Source organism: Saccostrea cucullata, unplaced genomic scaffold (genome assembly GCF_032062105.1).
Source record: "Saccostrea cucullata isolate Sc308-1 unplaced genomic scaffold, CSIRO_AGI_Scuc_v1 ctg1248, whole genome shotgun sequence".
NCBI lineage: Eukaryota > Metazoa > Mollusca > Bivalvia > Ostreida > Ostreidae > Saccostrea > Saccostrea cuccullata.
The window spans coordinates 23369-50528 of NW_026941598.1; the positions used below are offsets into that span (position 1 = coordinate 23369).

Consider the following 27160-nt stretch of genomic DNA (forward strand, 5'->3'; position numbering starts at 1 on the left):
TGTAGACAAATGTAATCAGGAATAATTATTACTAAAATGAATAGTAGAACCCACAATAATCATAAAATAATAAATAACAAGTAATTATGCCTATTACATAGCACGAATAATATGTTTGGTAAAATACAAAACTATACACATAACATGTGCCGATATAAAGATGGCAGACAGAATGTAAACAAGTGGCATGGCAGCAGATAATTCAAAGTATTACACCTTATCCACACATGTAGAAGTGTTAAGATAATGACAGTTTATTGAGAAAATACATGCAGATATAAGATGAAAGGGAACTGATTCATGACATGTAAAAATAAATACAGATTCTAACATTTTCGGCCAATGATGTCACAAGGTTTTGACACACAAAAAATATAATTACAAGTAAGTCCACCGACCCAATAAATATTACATAGTACCCCATCGTTAAATCATAGTCATTTGACAGACTGACAGACGTCAGACTGAAATAATTATGAATGAGTGAAAAATTAAGGGTATCTTTTAAAAATCTTCTTCTCACGAACCACTGGACAAGGACAGATGGAACTGATTAAGTGGATGCAGCGTCCGGTTGTGTAGATTCACGTTTGTTCAAATCAAGACCCTTTGTGGTAGGGTAGGGGCAAAATCTGGTATCAAAATTTAACATAAGAATACATAAGAACATTATTCTAAAATCTTCTTTACAACAACAGCAATGCCATGATTGGTCATAGTTATATCGAAGCATCCTCTGGTACTGTAGATTAAAGAAGAAGGTATGGTTTCCGTACAAATTTTGCCCTGTGATTTTCTAGAATTAAACCGGTGTGAATGTTGAAAACTCATGCTTTTTAAATAATTGAAATTTAATGCAAATAAATCACACAAGTCATTTTTCTCACATGTGTTTTTAAATGCTAATTATGACATTATAAACATGTGCATTTTCCCGTATTTTCATAAAAAAGTTGCAGAAGACACCAATTTTCAATGGAATTTTCTTTCAGACAATATCGTCCACAGGCATCGCCCACAAAGATCTTGAGATATGTGATTTATTATTAAATTTTGCACAAAATATCAAAAAATTAACGTGGGCGACGGCTGTGGACACTGTTTTCTAAAGGAAAATCACTCTTGAAATGTGCCATTTTGAAGTTTTTTTTCTGTTGAAAATAGAAAATTGCTTCACATTAATGACGTCATATTTGCAGAGTGGTGATTGGCAAAGCTTTTCTAGATTTTAGTAAGGCGTTTGATTTAGTCAGTCATGATATCTTAATAGAAAAATTACGACATTATAATTTTGATTCACTGGCAATCAAGTGGTTCCAATCATATTTAAACGAAAGGAAGCAAAGTGTAAAAATTGGCGCATGTTCTTCCGATATTTTACCTATCACAGCAGGGGTGCCACAGGGATCCACTTTAGGCCCACTCCTATTTTTATTGTATATAAATGATCTTCCTTTATGTGTAAATTACTCTAATATTGATATGTTTGCGGACGATGCAACTCAGCATTTACCTTACAGCAATGTACATAATATTGAAACAAATTAATATTCTGATTTACGTGAAATTGAAAACTGGTGTTTACATAATCAAATGATACTGAACAGAGACAAATCAAAATGCATGCTTATGTGTACACAACAAAAAAGATCAAGATTAAATAACCCAGTACTTGATGCAAAAATTTCTGGCAAAAACTTGGAATATGTTGAAGTTGAAAAACTCCTAGGTATTCTGATAGATCAATCTCTTCAGTATAATTGTCATGCTGATGCAGTTTGTAAATCCCTGAGATACAAATTATTTACGCTCCGTAAAATTAAGAAATTTCTTCCATTAAGTACAAGAAAACTTTTCTATAATGCATACATTTTGCCTACAATAAACTATTGTCTCACAGTCTGGGGTAATACGTCCAAATGTAACATTGAGAGAATTCATAAGCTTCAGAAACGGGCTGCAGGAATTATTCTTGATGCAGCACCTTACCAACCATCTAAGCCTTTGTTTGAAAAACTAGGATGGTTAAATGTTTTTGAATTAGTTACTTTTCATAAATGTATTGTATTGTATAAAACTTTTTATGGTATGAGCCCAGAATATATCCAGAATCTTTTTATTTTTCACAGTTCTTAATCATACTCATTGCGTTCAGAATTTAATTATAATCTTCGATTACCAAAGCATCGAACAATCTTATTTAGTCGCAGTATGTAATTACAATACCAAGTTTCACAAGCTGTACTAGATTTAAAAACAAGGAAACATATCATGAGCTTTAGACTGATTGATAAGCAAGTACTAATTTATTATTTTCAAAAGTTTGAAATTCTTGTGACAAAGACTTTTCCGACATAGGTTCTACCTTAAAAGCTCTACAACGATCATGATATCTATTTAAAAGCTTATTTATGAAATGTTGTGCAAAGAGAATAGCCATATTTTCATTTTTCCTTATCATACCTTTGCATATTTGAACAAAGAACGATTACTCTTTACACTTTGGTGTTTTAACATTCATATAAAGCAGAACTCCTTTATCAACGAATGATTTCAGCTCAAAAAAAAAAATAGAACTTAAATAATAATAGAAAAGCATTCTGGAGTCAAAATCATTCATCGTTAAAGCTTTGTTTTTTTTTTATCATAGTATAAAATTATTGATTTTTGTCTTCAATAATGTTGATCGATCACGTCAAAACTGCATACGAAAATAGAGAACGTGATGACAGCGCAGCTTGTATCCAGATAATGGTTTTTGAAAGTATACATTTTAAATTTTTGTGATTTATTAGAGAAAAGGTGCATTAATTAGGTCTGCTGTGTTTTTCTTTATTGAAAACAACAAGCCGTGTCCTTACGTGAGGCCAGGATTTCCTCTAACATTCTTGACAAAATCAAATGCAAATGCAAATGCAAACAAGAGGCCCATGGCCCACATTGCTCACCTGAGAAGCTTCGACCATTCTGTTCTTTCCCAGATTTCCCCCCTTTTAATACATATTGCGACCTCACCCTACCTCCAATGATCATAATTTAGACATTTTGAAATCTACACTACCCCAGGATGCTTCCATGTGCACATAAGTTTCAGCTTTTCTAGCCCAGTAGTTCTTAAGAAGATTTTCAAAGATTAATCCATATATATTTCTATGTAAAACTTTGATTCCCCATTGTGGCCCCGCCCTACCCCCGGGGGTCATGATTTGAACAATTTAGAATCTACACTACCCCAGGATGCTTTCAGATAGGTTTCAGCTTTTCTGGCCCAGTAGTTCTTCAGAAGATTTTCAAAGATTTTTCCATATATTTCTATGTACAACTTTGATTCCCCACTGTGGCCCCGCCCTACCCCCCGGGAGTCATGATTTGAACAATTTAGAATTTACACTATCCCAGAATTCATCTACATAAGTTTCAGCTTTTCTGGACCAGTGGTTCTTGAAAAGAATATTTTTTAATGACCCCACCCTATTTTTGTCCTTTCTTGATTATCTCCCCTTGTGAAGGGAATTGACTCTTTATTTTTATAATTTAAATTTCTCGTGACCCAAGGTTGCTTTGTTCCAAGTTTGGTCAAAATTGGCCCAGTGGTTCTTGAGAAGAAGTGGAAAATGTGAAAAGTTTACAGACACATAGACAGACGGACGGACGACGGAAAAAATGTGATCAGAAAAGTTCACTTGAGCCTTAGGATCAGGTGAGCTAATATAAAAATAAAACAACGATTACTCTGTGAACATGGCATTATGAATAGCAACAGTTCTGATGTCATATTTTCTATGATGCACTAGCGCACAATGGGCCACAATGTGGTATCGATCGAAGTTTAACATTGCAATCCTTAAAAAGAAATTTAAAAATCATCTTCCCAAGAATAACAAAGCCACATTTATATGAGAGCATCCTCGGGTAGTGTGATCCAAGTTGTTCAAATCTAACCTCGGGGCAAGGATGGAGACATACTGGGATATCAAAGTTTCAAGAAGAGTAACATAGAAAAATCTTTAAAATTCTTTTTCTAGAGAACAATAAAGCCATGATTTTTAAATTTATAAGGAAACATCCTCAGGGACTGTAGATATAAGTTTGTTCAAATCATAACATCTCTTCTTTTTTTCGGTTGAGTGGGGCCATATAGCTTGATCACGGTTTTATGTGGGAATCTATAGGAACAATCATAAAAATTCACAAGAACGACAAAATGGTGATTGATCATCAAAATAAAAGCATGAAAAGAGGAGATTTGTATGATCTTCCACACCCACAAGCCTGTGCCTCTTGTTTTTAACAGATTAAAAAATTATCGTAATTTAAATATGCTACGGTAAATTAAGGGTACAGTCTATTTTAGGATAGACCATCCGTTTTACATTTAGAGAATTTGTCTATCACTCTTGAGGAATACCCAATAAATTAATAAAGGGAAAATAAAAAAGTTTGCAAAAGACAATCAACCTTTCATTGAACATTTTTCATTGTAAAAGTTTCTTTTTTAGAAATATCTGAAGATCTAATATGTGAGCTCAATTTTCAGAAAGGTTAAAATTGTAAATGTATTTTAATTAAAAAAGACCACCTAAATCCCATCTTCGGGTCTTAAAGCTAGGTTATGGACGATGAATTTTAATTATTGCCAGATGGGATATTGTTTATTACAATCTCTATTATAATCATAACTGTACTTTTTAAACATAAATGGCTAGTAAGAAAAAAAATATGTTCTAATTTCAGATCAGACAATATACTCGAGCAATTCAAACAGTGTTTATTTAAGAAATAAACAAGAGGTGTCTGTAGAACACAGATGCCCCCGTATTGCAACATAGCGAAAGTTAAACTTTCTCAAATGCAGATCAAATATGTTAAACTTGGAACTAAAGTTAGGCCTTTTCAGAAAATACAAATGTTAAATAGAAAAACTTACAACACCTGTTCATAGGTTATGACTAAGGTTACCGATTTTTTTTAGGTAGGACAAACTCTGGTTTCAAGGTCAAAGGTTCAAGGTTGTTGTTTTCTAAAGAAAGGCCTCGTCTGAAAGATTAAATATTGGAAAAGTTAAAGTGCTGGTCCTTACCGTTCAAAAGTTATGACTAAGGTTAAAGTTTGTAAAAAGTAGGTCAAGCAAGGTCAAAGGATAAAAGTTGTTAATATCAAATGATAGGTCGTCTCACAAGGATTGCATATTTGAAGTAAGAAATCCCTAGCTCTTACCGTTCACAAGTTATAGTCAAGGTTAAAGTTTTTTCGTAAGTACAAACATTTGCAAGGTCAAGGTCAAAAGGTCAAATGAGAGGTTCTGCCAAAAAAAAGGATATTTGAAATAAGAAGCTCCTAGTATCTATCATAATGTTATAAAAATAAGTTCCAAGGAAAAAGTTTGGAATTTTTGTCGAAAAGTGGATCAAACTCCAAGGTCAAGGTCAAAGGGTCAAAGCATTTGATATCAAATGAAAGGTCTTGTCACAAGAATTAAATCTTTGAAGTATAAAAAACCTATTTTAACTCTCCAAAAATTATGTTCAAGGTTGTATTTAAAGAAGGTAGGTCAAACTCCAAGGTAAATGTCAAAGGGTCAAATTTCTCGTATTAAATTAAGTGTCTTTTCACAATAATTGCATATGTGAAGTATGAAAGCTCTAGCACTTACCGTTTGAAAGTTATAGGTAAGGTTAATTTTTTTTTATAAGTAACAAAATCCCCTATCTCAAGGTCAAAAGGTTAAGGTTGTCAAAATACAATGAAAGGTCTTTCAACAAGCAATACGTATTTTAAGTATAAATATCTTGGTATATACTGTTCAAAAGATATCATTTCAAAAATTTTGTGTAAAACGCGGGTATGTTAAGGCAGCACATGGACGAGAATGCGGCGAATTAACACTTTTTTATAATTGTTTAATACTAACAAATCGGAAAAATCAAGCATAAAACTTTTGTTATAATTATGCATTCTGTAGACTTCAATGGGACTTATACTACATGAAGCACTTCACCACGACGTCAAGACGTGACTTCTATAATTAGAAAATATGCCTTAATGAAAAAGTGAAAAGTTCAACACTACCCCGGGGATAATTAATTTCAACTTGTAAACATAGTTAAGTAAAAACATCTCTGTACCATGAAAATTGCTGCTAGAATCCTACTGTCCTATCAAAGAAATAATTATTCAACACTTTCTGACGACACCTTCCGAAAATTTTTACATTTTGTTCATAACATCGAAAAAAGCATTAATTCCTGTAAACCATACGATTCTAGCAGCACTTTCCAAAAACAATAGAATAAGGACTTTAGATAGAAACAAAAATTAAGTTTCAAAGTGTGCGGCGTAGTGTTGAACTTTTGTATCTTATTTGTTACGAACGACAGAGGAAAGCCTGATCGGCAAGTAAACACCCTCCCTGCTTTAATTTTACGAAGAAATTGTAGAAGTATATTACCATACCTTATTCATAAACTTTATTCCCACATAAATCACACATGATATTCATTCTAAATGCTTTTAAACTCCGATTTCTTGTGTTTGTTTACATGAATTCTCGTTACGTTTCACTTTCACTCTGCTACTGCATGATCGACAGTTATGACGTCACGGGTTTGGTATTTAACCCCTGCGATAACTACAGAGACCCAGAAACGACTGATGTCTGTTTGTTTTATGCCTCTTCATATTTTGATTAATTTTAACGACCTCAAATCAATCATAGATATAGATAATAAAAAATTGTTATCTCTTAACTTCACGTCATATAGCTTACTATGTCGTCATATCATATAGGCAAGTAGAATATTTGGTTGAAACCTTAACCTACTTGCGAAGTGGGTAAAACTCTAAAGTTAAGGTCCAAAGGTCAAAATTAGTGGTACCCAAAGAAAGGGTTTGTCTAAAGGAATACACATGTGGAATATGAATGCCATAGCTCCACTAAATCAAAACTTATGGGCAAGGTTTAAGTTTTTGCGGAAAAACAGACAAACAGTCAGAGAGACATCTAGACACATAGAAAGACGATCTGACACGACAAAAACTTTATACCCCCGAAATTTGGCTTACGTGGGCATAAAAACAATGTTAAAAAGTTCTCTGGGAAATGAACTTTTAGTTGGTCACGTGATCAAACCCTGTGAATCCCCAGGGTTCATCTAAGAAAGATATTTACAGATGTAAGTATAAAACATTAAGCTAGAAAATAAGTCAATATAACATGGATAATCAATGACTGTGAGAGGATACTTGACGTTATTCGATTGTAAAGTACCTAGATATTTACAAATGTAAATATATAGCATAAACTATATATATGTACCTAGACCTTGTTTGAACCCCTGTGTTTTTATCTTAAATTGATTTATACATTTTTATAAAGAAATAAACAACAATATTACAACTATGTTTAAATGTTCTCTGAGAAATGAACTTATATTTGGTCATGTCACATGTGGTTAATCCTGCTAGCCAGAAGGGCTTCTCGGTAGATTTGATCACGTATGAACAAAAACTTCACTTCCCATTGAACTTTTTAATATCGTTGTTTATTACTTATATTTACATTTGAGACGAATGAATTAAAATTCAAATAAAACTGCATTTATTGCACGAATGGGCCGCTGTATTGTTATGTTGTGTCGCGCAATGGCCTAGAAGTGGTTTGGTCTTCAAGTTCGTGTTGCTCTAACATTTGAATGTTTACTTTTTTTAATGTTTACATTCATGTTCGCAGTCCAGTCCAATTCAGGAAATATCTAATGATCGCTACTGAGAATAATCTAACTTTTTCATAACATCTTTTAAAATACCAATTCTACGTAAATATCAAAATGACGTGGCCACGCGATGTCTTGGATTCAGCTAATTTTTTTCTTACTGAAACTTCAATGAATGAAAAGATTGACTATATGAAAGAAAGCATGGTAGTTAATCCGGTTGCCATGGAAATGGGAGTAGAAGGTGTAAATTATAGTGGATATTGTTATTTATCAAAAATATCAAAAACAAATTTACCGGACAAAGCTGTTTATGTTCATATTTTTTTATATCCTTCATGACAATCAAAACTATGTAAAAAATAGCCAAGGTCACAAAGATTTTACAATTTCTAATTTTCTGATGCCAAAAAAGTGAATAATTAGTCCTCGTTACCTCCCTTGTTAGACTTAATGTTTGAAGACTTTGACAAGTGATGTGAAAATTCTAGTAGCTAGTAGGGAGATTTAGATTCAAGAAATGTTATTTTGCAAATATCATTTAAAACTGTTATGGGTAAATGAAAAATAAACATTTTATTACACTATAAAGTTGGTCTAAATGTGCTTTTTCTCTATCCGAGTTATTTCCCTTGTTGGAGCTCTTTGGCATTGAAGAATACAAAATGTGTAAATTGTAAACAAGATGGCAGACAATGAAATCTGCAGTTTTTCTTCTTGTTTTGAAACATCTTGTTCAGGAAAATTCTACCTCAAGAGATTCAGAATTTGTTGAAAACAGTTGACAAAGTTGGAATAATCTTTAAGAAAAGCCAAAGGGTTGATCTGGACATGATGATTATTACACGTATAGCTACTCGTAGAAAAGAAAATATGAGGAAATCAGGGTGGTATGGGGGCGAAGGCCGAGACTGGCGAGAGGATTTTAGCTGTTCCCTTCAAGATGTCTTTGAAATAAAGATCGAGAGATAAATGTAGTGGTGTGGTAGTCCCCGACCGATCCCGATTGCAATGTGTAAGTATTTTTTTTATTCATAATTCTATTCAGGTGTCACATGTACCTGCATGGTAACTGATAATCCAAGATTCCTCTGACTCTAATCCCCGCTTTTATATTCCCCCGCACAAGTCACAATATAAAAGCGGGGGGTTAGAGTCAGAGGAATCTCGGATTAGGTAACTGACTGTATAATGAAATATAAGACAATAAATACAAACAAAACCATGAAAACTTGGATGCACAGTTGCACATATTACCTGTACATGACATTGACTCAAATACTACTGTGCAATATATGTGCCCGTTTTGGGTACAGGTATTTTATTTTCTATAAAATTCAGTATATTTTAAGAAAATTGTTTGTATGAATTTATTTTTCCAAATGATAATATGCTTGTGTCCAATCTATTTTTACAAACAGGATTTGTAGAAATCATACCTCGGAAATATTAAACCTTTGACTTCTGACAATGATAACTGAATAGTGTGTTAGATTTTTTGAAATTTTAAGCAATATCAGGACTGTAGAATATTTTAAAGAATTGATTAAAAAAGTGTAAGTGTAAAATTATGAAAGTACAAGCAGACACACAGATTTACAGATGCTAATAGTGTTCTAGATCTAAGTACATATACTTTGTCATACTATTGTGAAATCATTTTTGGACCTAATGATGATAGTTATTTGCTCTGCAAGGTGATGTATTGTTTTAAGTAGGTAAAGAAATCTATCCAAGGGTGTTAGAATATGGCAACTCCATTTGTACTTTCCAAGATGCTGCTTTCTGTCTCATAATTTTAATTTTACTGATCACTGTTTTTCAGCTATATATTGCAGTTATATCAATCTTGCACACATTTTAAATATGAATAGTTTTAGTTTGACAATATTGATTTGTACAAATGAGATCATTCTGATGCTGTGTACTTCACATATCAAGGACATATTGTACAAATTAAAAATAGTCGCATTAAAGAACAAAATAAATTATACCACATTATGTTAGTATCCATAAAACATGTATGCTTTTATTACAGTTAATTTATGATATAAATACATTTCATTTTCCACTTTAGAAATTAATTGTTGTCAAATTCATTTCTACTCTTAGTCTCTATATCTCTGGCGATTTGTCCAAACTGCAGAAAAGCTTTATATGTAAATTGAAAAAAAAAATGCTTGATGACAACATTAAATCCACTCCTTTATCAATCATACCTCTTGATTCAGAAAATTTTCAGGATAACATGTAAATATTAGGTACATGTAATATATATATGATGTTCCGGATTTTAACCCAAACTTTCAAATTCAAAAATAATTTTAAATTGATCATTGCAGCCCTTGCAAGATTTTCCTAATGAAGATTCTCAGGATTACAGATCCTCTAGCAAGGGGACCACACAGGTACATGTATTGTGTATTAAGTTGCATGTTCATGGTGAGTTAAGACATGATTGCCACAACAATGCATAAAGGGAGATAATAATGTTTATAGGTTGAAAATGTGTATGTTTTATATATAGCAAAATTTTAAGATTCCAGTTTTAAGTTTTTGAAACAATTTTTAAATGAATTTTTATCCAAAGTGACCAAAAATTAATGTTATTTTTTTATTTTCATGTGAACAGATAGAAATGACCACAGCACAGGACATACAGCCCCCCCCCCCCAAAAAAAAAAAAATCACAGTGGACTGGAAGTAAATTTTACATGAAAAATACACAGTAGGAAAAATAACAGAAAGAAAAGAGGATCCAGTAAAAGTTGTCACTGGTACAAGATGGACATAGAGAGGGTTTTCTATTGATCATTACTAAAACCCACAGCAAATTAATATTGCAAGGCTGAGCTACTTTTCAAACTTACGCAAAAGGACATAAAGAAATGTGAATTCGAGGAAACCAAGCTGACATCAAATGAGAGAATATGATGGAACAAATTTTAGCAATTTTTTTTTTTTAGGCAGGGCATCTGTTTTCCTTAGAGAATATGTGTTTTCTAAATTGATTTCTTGTATTTTCAAAAAATGTCACTGTTTAAGTGAAGCATACATTCCAATTAATGTCTTGTTTATTTTTTTTTCTATAAAAGCAGTTTTATGCAAAGAAGCAGTTTCTTCCCTTTTTATATCCCCACTTTGCAGGAGAGGTGGTATACTGATTTATTATATACCCCCACATGGGCTCACAAATTTCGAGTTTTATATTGGCAGGCTTCACACAGTATGTCATGTATGATTAGAATATATATGAATACGTTAAATTTTAACAAAACTGAGAACAAGATTAATTGTGAAACACTGATTCCCCCATACATTGCAGCTTATGTCAAGACTCCCATGAGGTATCCCAAGAAAGGTCTTGCCACAAGTAAAACACCTGTGAAATATGAAAATCTAGTCCAACTTCAAAAGTTGTGGTTAAGGTTAAAGTTTTTTTAAGTCGGTCAATGTCTAAGGTCAAGGTCAAATGGTTAAAAATATTTATACCCATTAAAAGAACATAGTATACATGTAACTGATCATCTGAATATGCTGATAAGCAATGTGGTAATAAAAATTCCACAATATTTAGCATATAAGAGCAGGCCATTTAAACAAATTTGGCTGCCTTCCCCCAACAGATTAACTAAAATTCATAACTTTATTTTACATTGCAAGACAGGATGTTTTTTTATCCATATTATCTCGTCAACAAATATTATGAAATTTTCTGGGAAAAAGATTTTACAACCTACCTACCGAGGCGACTTAATAATTTTACCCTGAGTCCGGAGAGGGCAAACAAACATTATAATCAAGATGGTCTTGCCAACTTGTTTTGACATTATATTGTCTGACCTACTTTCATATTTTCATAAAATACTTTCATATCATTTATTAAATATGAGTTTGCCTTTTTACTTTAATTATATATTTTAAAAAATTAACCATAAAACAATTGTTTTGAATTTGAACATATTTTAGTTAATAAATCAAAAGGATTGGACACAATTACGGGCCATTAAAAGATTTGTAAGAATTTTTGGAAACTCACTTGTTTTATTTCATATTTAGATTAAAATAACTAGAAGCCTGATTTGTTTCCATGGCAACATTTTAATTTACCTGTCACTGAGTTAATTTCAGAAGTTCTATTTAATTATTGAAAAGAAATTTAAATACTTGACATATATTCACACTACATAACAATTTGTTCAGTTTGGTAAAACATGTTCTTAGATGATCTTCATTGCTATTTGTGATTAATGGATGGGGGGGGGGGGTCATTCATGCAATAACTTCATGAAAGCTGTACATTTTCCCATTAATTTATTAATTTTTTTTATTCTCACAAAACATTAGAATATAAAGTTTATTTAATGATACATGGTTACAAATATATCAGTTGTCAAAATGGTGAAAAATTTCATTGAATATGACTAAAAAAGTCAATTTTGGCAAATTGCCAATTTTCAAGCAATAATTTCTAGAAAGTTTTTGATTTACCCATTAATTTTTTTTTATTCTCATTAAACCTTAGAATATATAGTTTTTTTAATGATACATGGTGACAAATATATCAGTTGTCAAAATGGTGAAAAATTTCACTGAATATGACTAAAAAGACAAATTTGGCAAGTTGCCAATTTGCTAACAGCCTTAATGCTGCAATGAAAATTCGCTTAATCTTCATTCAAATATATTTGAATGAAATTAATTTCTCAGATTTAAGTAATATGAGCTCACATAATATAATTTTCATGTGAATTTTTACTAATTAATTGAATGTGCACAAATTTAATTTAAAACAGAGCAAAATTTGCTTAATCAGAGGGGTCTAAATATAACATCCCTGTTACCATGGCAACCAAATTGAAAAGTTAGACTTTAACATCATATTTATTAAAGACATACCAATTGTAGTAAATGGTGTGAATTTCAGCTAAATCGGAGATATGTCATGTCCACGACCCTATTCAAAATTTTGATTTTTATAGAGAATTGATATTAAATTATCTAAGTGAAAAACAGTGGTACCAGTTTACATAATTGTAAGGATATAAATTTCAAGTTGAAAATATAAGTGTTGTTTTAGTCTTTAAAGCCCTATTCACGTCGAAAAAAGGTTTATTGTACATCCATGATTAAAAAAATATCCATATTGTTTATCATTTTATATTTTTCGTCGTTATTAAGTCAGAAATATTCAAAAACAAGTGGCACCGTGACAGAAATATGTAGACAAAATATCACCTGGCTCTGTAATTTGGTAGTGCTACATGTATGACCTCTGACCCCAATATAAAATTCACACAAAATGAAACATTTTCTATTTGATAGGTTCATCTAAGAAAGAAATTTGCCAATGTAAATATATTGTCTTGTGAATTAAATACTTATGCAATTAAAATTATCTTTACTTCTTCAGGTGACATGATGCTGAACACTGGTGATTCTCGTTCCAATCTGTCAGGGATGTACTTTAGTACCCCGGACAGAGATAATGACGTGTCTAGTGGATATAACTGTGCAGCTCAATATGGAGGAGGCTGGTGGTTTAACCACTGTTATGATGCTCATCTCAATGGTCCCTGGAACTATTCAACGTGGTACAATCCTTGGCACCCTGTAGTTAGTTTCGGGACAGAACTAAAGGAAACAATGATGATGATAAAGCCTCATTAGGTGATTTCTTATTTTTCTAATTAATACCAAAATGTAACTTACGCAGCACAGTTAAGGTTACAGTAAAGAGGCAGGGCCTAATTTGTACGGGAAATGTCTATTATGACGTCACTCATAATATAAAGTCTTCAAAATACCACAAAATGAAATTATTTGCTATTTCAAACAGCTGGATAGCTGTATACTACATACAAACTTACTATTACATGCAATTTTGTCGTTTGTTAAATCCCACACAACAGTTATAAACGATGCATCGATCGCAATGCACTTCTCAATGTGACGTCATCTTGCAAAAATGACGCAGTTTGTACACAGTGAGAGGCTGATCAAGTCACATTTGTGATGAAAAATGTCTTTTGTTCTTAAATTAAATATTTGCAGTTAAATAAAGTCTCGTTAACTTGGATGAGAGTTTTTTTTTATTTATAAACTGTACAAACATTCTCCAGACAAGCGATAATGTCGTGTGTTTGTATGCCGATTCATTGAAAAAGTAATGGAAGGTCCCTAATAAATCGATTTATTGCAAGGGCATACCCTCAATGTATCTTGTCAAGATTTTACACATAAACTCTAGAAGCTTTAAGATATTTGAAAAGTGCTGCGAACCTCTTGAAATCTTGCAAATAAATTAATAATAGATATATTTAATGTAGTTGACCAGCAAAATATTCAACCTGCCGTCCAACAAATTAAATTTTAGCAATTAAAAAAGGGAATCTATATAGGTTCGCAGCACTTTTCACAAACTACCTATAGTGTTGAAAAGGATTATAAATTGAACTAAATTTTTTAACCTGGTTATGCCCTTGCAATATTGAAATTTATAGATGACCTCTAAACTGCAAGTATAATTTGCTAAAGTCATGTGACGTCGACATCATATAGCAAGTCTAAATAAAAAATCAATATGTCCACAACATGTAGATTTAAACCACACCACATTTTTCTGATATCAGTGAAATCCTAAAAATAATTGCCCATCCTAATAAAGTATGTAATTTTTATCTTAAAAAATCGCCGTTATTTTCATTTGTTACCTTAACTGTGCTGCGTAAAAATGTAAATAAGAATTACAAAATGTAAATAATTTAACTTTTTGTCCTGAGATTTTAGACAACGCACATGTAAAGTGACAAAGACATAATTATATTAATATAGATAAAGATCAATTTCTGTTTTCATTGACATCACATGGTTTTGTTGATATCATAGAATTAAATAATGAAATTGTTTATCATGTCTGCATATGTATTGTTGTTTTTATTTTTGAAATATTATAAAGTAAGCATTTGATTTGATAATAAATTGCTCTTGCTGACAAGGTTATTGTATCTAGTATTAAACGCACGAAATGAAGTCTGAATTGGACCCTGAGAGAGTCTTACCTGTATCAGACTTTGAGAAATTTTTCAATGATTGTTAAACAATGCCTGTGTAAGACTCTGAAATAATCATTCGCTGCCAGCATTGACCCATGAGAGGTCAGACAAGGTCTGCATTTACAATTACAAGGAAAAGTTCCATTTGACCCTTTGAATAGTCTTGCTATATTTGATTTTTTTAACAAATTCCATTATAACATATTTCGCTCACCTAAACCGAAGGCTCAAGTGAGCTTTTCTGATCACATTTTGTCCGTCGTCCGTCCGTCCGTCCGTCTGTCGGTAAACTTTTCAAATTTTCGACTTCTTCTCAAGAACCACTGGGTCAATTATGACCAAACTTGGTACAAAGCCTCTTTGGGTGTAGGGAAATTTGAATTGTTGAAATGAAGGTCAAAGTCCCCTCACAAGGTGGTAGGGCGGGGCCACAATGGGGAATCAAAGTTTTACATAGAAATGTATAGGAAAAATCTTTAAAAATCTTCTCAAGAACCGCTGGGCCAGAAAAGCTGAATCTTACGTGGAAGCATCCTTGGGTAGTGTAGATTCTAAATTATACAAACCATGACCCCCAGGGGTAGGGCGGGGCCACAATTGGGAATACAAAGTTTTACATAGAAATATATAGGAACAATATTTGAAAATCTTCTTCTCAAGAATCACTGGACCAGAAAAGCTGAAACTTATGTGTACATGAAGCATCCTGTGGTAGTGTAGATTTCAAAATATGTAAATTATGATCAGTTGGGTAGGGTGAGGTTGCAATCTAATGTATTAAAAGGGGGAAATCTGGTAAAGAACAGAATGGTCAAAGTTTCTCAGGTGAGCGATGTGGCCCATGGGCCTCTTGTGTTTGCATATGCAACTAAATAAAAATGCTCATATTATTTAGAAAAACAAAAAGATGCAAGAGATTGCGTGATTACTTTCACAATTTCTCTGAACCATCAAGAAAAAGAATTCTGTCACCTGCATATTTTATTGGAAAGTGAAACAAACAGTATTCAAGATGAGAAGTCCATGAAACAATACAAAACAGGATCAGAGCAATAATGGGCCTCCAAATCATCAGTGGTTGGATCAGGTTTCATGGAGGAATTAGCCTCCTCTGATGATGGTTTAACCTGCAATGTGCTCCTTGTCATGATTGGGAAATAACATGAATATCCGTCGTCAATTCTGTGTATAAATAATAAGCTAACAGTTAGTATGAAAAACGCCAGTCACCTTTTAACTCAATGATAAATTGTATTTGGTGACAGGTACATCGTATCGTCTATAGAACTTACGAAATGGTTACTTTAAAGGACACTGCTGATATTCATAATTCATCAGCTTGTTTGTCAATAATTTACCTCGTTTTAGAAATCGTTCATAAGTATAGCATAGCAGGAGTTTAAGTCATCATGTTTATCAGAGAACTTAGTTGTTGATAACAATGTCTTTTAAGGTAGGACCCTACTTTCAAAATTTTCTGTCAAACTAATATTTTTTTTTATTTGAATACCTTAGATAAGTCATAAACTAAGTAAAACACCTAAAAAATATGTATCTTTACAGGTGAATTTTCATACAACATGTCTCAGAGTACATACCTCTACTTCAACAGCCAAAATTGATCTTAAAGAAGTGAGATATCATATTTCATTTAGCTATGCACCAAATCACATTCAATTTATGTTAAAAATTATGAAAATCAAAAAAATCATTTGCCAAGAGAATATTTGAAATATTTACTGGAAAACATAAACAAATTGATGTTGAATCTGCCCACGTCTTTAAATAAAAATCTCAAAATTTCATTATTTTTGATAATTCTCAAAATCTAAACTGTTTAGATGCCATTTTTTTCTATTAAAGTATTACGAATTATATCTAAGGTCAACAAAAACACAAAGTTTATTATGTTCAACCAGATAAATTTAACAAAACAACCTTTCGAACACGTATATCCCCATATTTTAGATATCAATTTTTCAATCATTTTTGGCAAAAAATTTTTAAAGGTTAAATTTAAAAAGATGATATAGGCTTTAAAATCAATCAAATTAGATATAAAGTTAGTTTGTAAAAAAAAAAAAAAAAACAAAACATTAAGTCCATAAAGGTAATCAATTTGTGTCTGTGTATTACAAAATTACATATACTTCCTACGCACAGGGTGCAGAATGTTAAAATTGCCATAATTAACGATGTTAAATGCTCAATTACATTAAAATAAACAAATACACTCTTTCTAAATTATTTTCAATCATCCAATAGATTTTTTCAACAGATAAGTGATAATCAGAATTTTATATTGGTGTGTAAAATTAAAACCGCATCCGTAAAAGTATGGACCTTCCTTTAAGTAAAGGATGCGCCAGTCTCTGTGGTATTTTTAATAGCAAGCTCATTTGGATATATCTTATCGATATAGAATGAATATTAGCATTTTCATAGAGAATACGTCGTCGAAATGTCTAAATGCCGACTTAAAGGCCACAACAAGTGGTTTCCTCTTTTCACGTATAAGGTTTTGCACCATATGAATACAGAAATACGTCTGCCAATAACGGGGCGCAATTGGTTACTTTAGGAAATCAAATACATGTAGATTGTTGGAAGATCTGCATAGATATTGTCAATCAGAAACCGAAGCACATTTTTTATGTCAACTTCAAAGTTTTCGAGAGTACAATCAATATTTGTTTTATCAAAATACTTTTACAAATGACCAATGAGAAGGTACTGAAGTTTCTGAGTTCCATTTTAAGTCACGAAACCATAAAATATTTTATTTTGAAGCATTTTCTGCTTAAAATAGAAAAAAATGAATCAAATTAATGACTACATATTTCCAAAATAGTACTCCTTCATGCTATATTCTTTCCTGATCCCTAACAGCCAGACACTCCACAGATGTTTAATTAAGTTTCTTTACGTCTTGAAATTGTTATTTTTAGGGCACAATCAAGCTTAAATCATACTTTATTTTTTTGTGAAATTGAACCTAAAATGTTTATTCTCTTAAGTATTTTAATATTTAAATATGATATTATTTTTCTTTTGTTTTAATAACAAACTGCCGACGTAGTGTTCATAAATGGAGGAGATATACTGGTTAGAAAGAATCTATAATACAATGTTAGACTGTTGAGCATGAGTGTGTAAAAAACATTTCATAGTGACTTAACAAAGGATTTTCTATTTATTATTGTTATCTTAAATAATGTAAAATTATTACCTTTGGCAGGACATCATTTAATTCGGATTAAATACCTTTCTGCTACAAAAGATTGTATAGATAGGAAATCAAATTGTTTTTAAAGGATTTTTATTCAGATATTTATACCAAGTATCAAACTGAACCCATAATAAAACATTTAACTGATCATCATTATCATTTTTATGAGATATATATATCCAATTGCATAACTAGAAACGCATTATGCTTAAGATAAGTTATATCTGTTCTCCTGAATGATTTTAATTATTCCTGCGCCAACTCTTATTCATGTAGAAATAAACTCCTAACAGAGTTTATGTCTCTTACTTGGTTTACGTACGAACAATTTTAAAAACGAGGTGAAAAATTGACATTGAAAATTTGGAAATCATATTTCATTACTAATGGTCAGCATCTTTTCAGCTAAGAAGGAGGTATGGTTTTAGCTTTATTGTGCCCTAAAATGTAATGACATCAAAAAGTTTTGAAGCTGGTTTAAATATTAGTTAAGTGTATGACTTTGATAAATCAGGAAAGAATACTGAATGAAAGGTTACAATTCTGCAAATATGACGTCATTAATATAAAGCGTTTCTTTATTTTCAACAGAAAAAGCTTAAAAATGGCTCATTTCAAGGGTGATTTTCCTTTAGAACATAGTGTCCACAGCCGTCGCCCACGTTTATTTTTTGATATTTTGTGGAAAAGTCAATACCAGATCACATATCTCAAGATCTTTGTGGGCGAAGCCTGTCGACCATATTATCTGAAGGGAAATTCTTTTGAGAATTGGTGTCTTCTGCAACTTTTTGAGAATTTACATAAAATACATATGTTTATGACGTCATATTAAGCATTTTAAAACATCTGTGAGAAAAAATGATTTGTATGATTTTTCTGCATTGAATTTCAATTATTGAAGGACAGACGAGACGTTCCTTAATAATAGATATTTTTTCTAGGAGTTTGTCATTGAAGTATTGCTACTTAAACATATTTACTCACAAAAAATAGAGGTACCTTACCAGGCATTTCTGCAAGATACCAGGGGTAGTTTTTCTTATATAATCCTTTGGGGAAGAAAAATAATTTTCCAATTTCAAATGTTTAAGTGTTTGGAATTTTTAAAAACGCTTAGAAGCTGGTTTAAAATCAGAATGTTATTAAAATTTTGAATATTTTTCATACATTACGATGATATACAAAACAGATTTTGAGGAACGTCTCGTCTGACCTTAAAAAGCTTGAATTTTCAACTCTTACCCCAGTTTCAATTTTTAGAAAATCACAGGGCAAAATTTGTATTGAAACCATACCTTGTTTTTTATCAATTTATCTTTAAGTCAAATGTTGACTGATTTTTCTTACACATATTGGAAATAATTTCAGCACTTAAATATCTACGATTTTTCCGTGACAAATTATGACAAAGAAAACACGATGCGTGTGACTGATTTCAGGTGATACTATATCGCAGATGTACTTTCGTCTCCATGATATCTGAATCTCCTCAGTTTTAATTAAAATCTGCTCCTATATAGTATTCATTTGATGGATATTGATTGCTGCTTGCTTCCTTCATATTTCATTCTATAAGATATCGTACTAGTTTAAAAATTACACTGTCTTCATTTTCTATACATACACATGTATTGTCATATTTTAGTTCAAGAAGTCTTTTGTTGAATGCCCTTTTTACAGAATTGTTTTGCACAGACTTCATTTCTTTTGGGTACATCAATTTACACTCTGTTCACTGTTTCATTTATCGTACTTTCAAAATACAAATTGACAGAATGTATAATAATTCCTTTATCAATGAAGATTACTCATGGGCCTCAATACCGTTCCTTTCATTTTCGGTTGAATTATAGAGTGAAAATAAAACACCGTTTAAGGAAGAACATACAGTTTCATATGCACTTAATTGACAATTCTTTATATTTATATTTTCCCCCTTGTTGCTATAGACTTTTATATACAGCTCGATTTATATGCATAATTTTTGCATATTGAAAATATTTCTATAGGAAAATGATATTTACATTTATTTAATATTTCCCCATTTTTGAATTTCAAAAAATGACTCCTAATTTTGTGCATAAGGAAATGTACATGACATTGATTTTAAATTCACATGAAACTGCAAACACCGAAAGAACGTAACCTTGAAAAATACACTGGAAGGAACTTTAAAGTTTTAGAGAGAATGTGTACTTTTAAGATAAATGATATCTTGGAAACTTTCTTAATTTTCTACTTTTCAGAGTTTATAGCTTTGGTACTCTTATTTCTTCAATCGCAAATTTAACTGTATATAATTAAGTCACATTTATTTGATTCATAGACTAAACAATTCTAAAAAAAAAAAAAAAAAATTAGGGTGTTTTTAGCTAAAGGTGTTAACCTAAAGTGCTTTAACAAATAATTATTCGATAGAAATCGGAAACATGTATACTAATCACAAAACTGAACATAGTAAAACTGTTTATATTTGAAACAATCCAATCATTACTATAAACAAGTAGAAAATGATTTCTAAATTGATTTTAAAATAATAGAAATCACATTACACATCATACAAACAAGATGCAACATATATTTGTGTTGTTTAGGAAAATTCTTATTTCATCGACTTGTATCAATAATTTCTCAGAGTTATAGTAAAAACACTGTCAAGCAGTCCTATTTATGCACGTAACATCAAATGCGCCAAATCTAAAGACAATGCCCTGATTTATAAAGCGTAAGCCCTGTTTTTGAGACACACTTCAACTATAGAAAATGACAAAAGCAACTTAGGGTCTTTTTGGCTCTGCGAATTTCTCAAAAAAAAGAGAAACAGCTTAAATTGAAAATGAAGCATATATCGCCGTGTATCTATTGAACATGATGTACCTTTCTGCCTTGTCAATACATTCCGAGGTCTTAAAATGTATATTTTTCCCCTTATCCTGAAAACTCTTTAAGTCAAAACTTTTTTTTTCTAAATTCATATAGAGTAGAACTTCGAATCCAAAATATACAACTAAACAATTTAAAATGATACAAATGAAAGGTCTGTTTCTTAAGATTATAAATCATGATTTCATTTTTGACTTTGCTCATATTTTAATTGTTTGCCGAAGGTTGTCAAATATGAATATTTCTGCAAAATAAAAAAAAACATTGTATCTTCTGAAAGCCTTTCAAATATATACTTTGATTCTTAAAATGAAAATACATGATATAGAATTCAAATGAGAACATTATATCTCTAGTATATTTTGATACATGAAATGAGACAAGGGGTCATTATCAATTCATGTACATAAAGGCAGGGCTATTTTATAAAAGTGAACCTAGGAAGTGCGGTTGGCGCCACACTTTATGTATTGTATTTTGACATATAAGAAAATGTAGTATTTATGAGTGAAAATAATTAGTACATAAGACGTTGGGACCTAACACCAACCCACCATCACTTTCATGAATTATTATGCTTCCTGTCAGTTTGTCACTTAATATCCCATACCGTACTTCTAGCATAGTGTTCTAAGGATTTATAAAGCGTAAGAATACTATGCCTAGATAGTGTACGACTTCGGTTTCTGAAGAAAATCCGAAAACGCCCATACCGGGGAGCAAACTCACGACCCCGAGATTTTCAGTCCGACGCACTACCAATTAAGCCACAGACGTCACTATCTGATCTTAGTTTCAAATATCTTTCCCTTTAGATGAAAAATAAACAAAATAATTATTCTAAAATAGTTTTTTGCCATCCCCCCTTTACACAACTACTATTCTCTAAACCTACCTGTACATTATACATAAAGCATGGAACGTTCAAAATTAAAGAAAAAGATTATGATGTACATATTGCTCAAGGTGACGTCATAATAGGGAAGACAAGTGTAAGAGTGATGATGAAACATTGGGACTGGAGATAATATTGCCGTTTTTATACAGTAACAATAGTTAGCATAATAATAACAATAGTGTTGTACTTTGAGTGCACTAAGCCTGAGTTTGACACATAGTGCACTCAACTCCGGCTAGTGCACCATGTGTCAAACCCTGACTTCCATTTTGGGTTGGTGAACGCAAAGTACAAGACTATTATATAAGTAGGGTGTTCGAGTTTTTGAAATTTTCCTAATTTTAGTTTATCATTTTTTTTTTTAATTTCAGTTGATTTATGTAGTTCTATTAAATCAAAGAAGAACAGCGCAGTTTTGATGGATTTACTATAAACAAATGAAAGTGTTTGCTAAAAATGATGATCATAAGTAATAAAAAAAAGTGCTAATAAATATATACCCACTATATAAACTAACTGAGTCAAATGGTGATTAATGGAATTCCCAATTGTTACGATTTCCTTGATGAATTGTTTCTTGATTTGTTTTGTTTATCCGATCAAGACAGGACAGATTTTGAAGCTTACTCTTCCTTCAGATGTTTTTGGAAGTTCTTGTCCTGCTTTCAATCTTAAGCTTGATTATTGATTGACATTATATCAGCATATAATTCATTTGTTAGTTTGTTGTTTAGTAATGCTCTAGAGAACTTTTCTATATTATGGAGACGCTACCACTAGCCAGTGAAGAGCTGCAATTTCTGTCTTTTTGACACTTACATGTACGGCCATTGTGCAGTGAGGGATCTTTTTAGTGACACCATCTAGCTACGACACGGGACCTCGGATTATAGAATATCAGTATATACTTCAAAATTGTTTTTTATTGTAAATAATATTATTCTCAAATACCGTGTTAGCAAAATTTTAGCAAGGTTTAAATTTCGGCTTTATTAGTGCAGGTGTTGAGATCGCTATAATTCAATGTCCCTAAACATGAATCATACGGAAATAACTAAACTCAAGCTCAAAAGTGAATAAAACAAAACAAAATATGAACAGATCAAACACGGACCTCAAAAGCATGAGAGGTGGGATCAGATGCCATGGAGGAGTGAGCATCCCCTGCCGACCGGTCACACCTGTCATGTGCTTCTTGTCATGCTAGGAAAATAACGAAAAATTCGTCGTCAATTTAGTGTTTAAAAAATGGTCTAACAATTAGTATGAAAAACATTAGTCAGCATTTGACTCAATGATAAATTGCATCTGCTGACAAAGTCATAGCATCGACCATAGATCTTACAAAATGATGACATTAATAGATAATTAAATGATATTCTTCTTTTATCACCTTGTTCGTCAATAATTTACCTCGTTTTTGAAATTGTCCATACGTAGAGCTTGCTCTTGCGTATCGAATCAATTGTGATATATAAAATATGCATGAAGATAATGCAGGGTATAATGCTGCACAAGAAAGGGAAGCTGACGATTTAAAGTTAAGGTTATCACGTTTATCATAAAGCTTGGTTGGTGGATAACCATCAAGAGGTTTTTTTTCAAATAAAATATTCAAATATGAAACAGATGTGTCAAATTCTGTAGTATCCTTTATCTTAAGCTCACTGGGATATATCATCGACAAAAGAATGGAATTACCCCTGTTATTTGTCAATAATTCGTTGATATATAGTGCGTGTTTTTTCTTCTGTTCACGCTTAAGATTTTGAACCTATTCAGCATCGTATGAATACATAATTAGGTCTTCTAAATATGGGAAGCACTTAGTAGCCATTGAAATTCCAATAGATTGTTGGAAGACCTGTTCTCCATAAAAATATATTGATAATAAAATTAAACTTTGAGGAACATTTTTAAATCGCCAAAATTGCATCTAGCTAAAAGAAAATACAAATTTTTAAGGAAAACTCGTTAATCGCTAAAATATCAACTTATAAGGTATATGTTATGAATATTTATATATAATGTTGTATTACACGGTTGAAAATGAAGTAAAATTAGCTATCCATGAATGCATCGAACGTGCAACAAGTCAGACGTTAAAATTGTAGGATCAAAATTATCAAAACAGACGAGGAAGAAACAATATTTATGTATGCATCGCTGAACATGAAATATAAGTAGACCAAATGAGTTATGGGATAAAAACAAATATACTTAAATATTTCCCACTCAATACACATATTCAGAAACACTTAAGCAAATAAGACAAAAAATCATGGCTAGAGTGTGTATAGCTTTCTTCATGTCAGGTTTGTTATATGCAAGTCCTCAGTATATTTATCTGACTGAGAAAGATGTCTGCAAACGTAATGAAGAGACAACAGAACAATTCCGAACAATTCTAACCGAGCTGCAAAGATACAAGCGTGATGTAGATCAACAACTACAAGACAGCATGAAAATTAAAGATTTTCTGAACAATCTTTCAATTACGGGTAAACTTCAGAGTGAATTAGATCAGACTGAACACATGGAAATGAAAGATTTATTGTCCAACCTCACGTCAACTAATAAGCTGCAGGGTGAATCAAATTACCAAATTTTATCAGATAACATGGAAATCAAAGATAGGCTGACAAACCTAACGTTAGCGAATAAGCATCAGCGTGAATCAGATGTTCAAATACGGCTAGATTACATGGAAATAAAAGATTTACTGACCAATGTTTCGTTGACAACTAAGCTTCAGCGTGAATCGATTGCTCAATTACGGCAGGAAAATAAGGAAGTCAGGGATTTGGTGACCACGCTGACCTTGACAAGTAGGTACTAACGTGTTGTTATTAATTTTTCTTTGGAAATGTTTATAAGAATATAAAGTATCAGTATCTCCTCTGCAAATGAATTTTGTATTTGTGCAAAATAATGCTCATTTAAACGGTACTAGACGGAAGGGGTCCCAGGAATTGCTTTCTAGAATTTGATGAGCAATTCCATATAGGCTAAATCTCAGATTTACGCACAACTATCCCAGCAGTTCCAGCTGTCTCGAAATAGTTGAACGGTCCAGAAAGCAGATCAATAAGTCCCTTAAGGGGATGTAGGTTGAAGCTTAGTCGTAATTAAGAAAGTGAATCTAATTAACAAACATTGGTCTAAAAAATTTTTAAGAAATACAAATCTGAAAAGAGTGAAAAACACACACCCCTTGAAATTCTTCGGGGCTTTGATCAGGTGTCTATGAAGAGTAAACATCCCCTCATGACCTCTAAAGACCAAGTAGACACAAATTTTGTAAACAAATACAGTATAAATGACAAATGCCTTAAAATCGGCATGAAACATAAGCCAAATAAGCTTGATAATAAGTTATGTCTGCCAACAAAATCATAATAAGGGCCATAGAATTTACGAAATTCGGTCTTTAAACAAGTTTGTTGAAATTCCTGTCGAATGAATATATCTGTTAGTAGCCAATTTTATTTTAATTGTTGTCCTTAATTGAAGGATGCTCTTTAGTTTAAAAAAGAATGGGAGATATCATTCTGGTGAAAGTATATGAGAAAGATGACAATGGACATTTTTTTTTTGTCAATACCTTATTTCGTTTTAAAAAAATTTAATAAGTAGAGCTGATGCATGTCGAATTTAGTGAGACATATAAACCCCATATGCGAGTGATATGGATATTTTGCTGCATAAAGTATCAGTCACATTATCCAGCGATGGGGTATACGATGAGAAACCGATGCGTTTTTTTATGAAAATGGCGTGGTTGCCGGCCGGGCACCACTAGTGATCGGAAGGTGACTGAGGCCATTTTGCGAATCGGTGGGGTCATCGGTAGGAAATAATTCGTAGTTCAAATTCAGCGATGTCTCCAACGATGCCTCACATCGCTCCTCATCGGCAACCCATCATTAACCGCATCTTTCACGGATCGGTCGATGTATGGCCGAGCATCGTCCAATATCCGTTAAATCTGAGGTCATCAGGGGGTTGAGTGGTGTTCAACAGATAACGGCCGATCATTGGTCGATGTTCGACCAAGCATTGGCCCGTAGTCGACTGATGTTCGAACGATGTTCACCAATGTATGAGCGAAGTAATATACATCGGCCGATTATCCTGGGACATCGGTTTATGATTAGCAATGCATCGCTGGGCCTTTGAAAGTCCGGCCGGCAACCACACCATTATTATCATAAAACGTATTGGTTGCCCATCGTATACCCATCGCTGGATAATGTGACTGATTCTTTAAGGACTACTAGGCCGATGTGGACCGATGTTGGGGCATCGTTAACACCACGGATTATGCCTAGGTCACATTTCCCGGCCGGTAGCCGTAGACCGGTGGTAATCGCTGGTAATCCGTGGTGTTAACGATGCCCTAACATCGGTCCACATCGGCCTAGTAGTCCTAACAGAATCAGTCACATTACCCAGCGATGGGTATTCGATGGGCAACCAATGCCTTTTATGATAAAAATGGCGTGGTTGCCGGCCGGACTTTTTAAGGCCCAGCGAAGCATTGCTAATCATAAAACGATGTTCCAGGATAATCGGCCGATGTATATTACATCGCTCATACATTGATGAATATCGTTCGAACATCGGTTGACTACGGGCCAATGTTTGGTCGAACATCGACCGATGATCGGCCGTTATCTGTTTAACACCACTCAACCCCCCGATGACCTCAGATTCAACGGATATTGGACGATGCTCGGCCATACATCGGCTGATCCGTGAAAGATGTGTTAATGATGGGTTACTTATGAGGAGCGATGTGAGGCATCGTTGGAGACATTGCTGAATTTTAACTACGAATTATTTCCTACCGATGACCCCACCGATTTGCAAAATGGCCTGAGTCACCTTCCGATCACTTGTGGTGCCTGGCCGGCAACCACGCCATTTTCATCAAAAAACGCATCGGTTTCTCATCGTATACCCCATCGCTGGATAATGTGACTGATACTTTACCACCGATTACCACCGGTCTACGGCTACCGGCTGGGAAATGTGACCTAGGCATAACTGAGGATCAAACGTTGTCGATAAAAAAGTTTTATCAATGTTAACATTATTTGTATTGGCTGTTTTGGAAGGAAACCGTTGAATTTGACATCCCAAGGAAAAGAAAGGACCCGTCAGGTGGACAATAGCTTTCCGAAGGGTTTCAATTTTAGATTGCGCTTTCAAAACACGTGCAGAAACCATTCATTTTATTATAATGAATGTCTTCTTGAATAAAAATTGTCTTATATCGTTACGTTCAGGCCGATCAGCCACTCAACCACCACTTAGTCCCCCGATGACTTCAAATTCAACGAGCACTTGACGATCCTTTAAAGATGTGTTAATGATG

General features: G+C 32.7%; 1 protein-coding gene across 1 annotated transcript in view; it reads left to right on the forward strand.

Annotated features, from left to right (window-relative positions):
- The window catches only part of LOC134258137 (fibroleukin-like), a 30262-nt gene extending 16880 nt beyond the window's left edge, over positions 1-13382 (forward strand). Inside the window, exon 5 of the mRNA XM_062740685.1 lies at positions 13126-13382. Coding sequence (XP_062596669.1) covers positions 13126-13382 — 257 coding nt within the window. The remainder of the gene's footprint in view (positions 1-13125) is intronic.
- The last annotated feature ends 13778 nt before the right edge of the window (positions 13383-27160 follow it).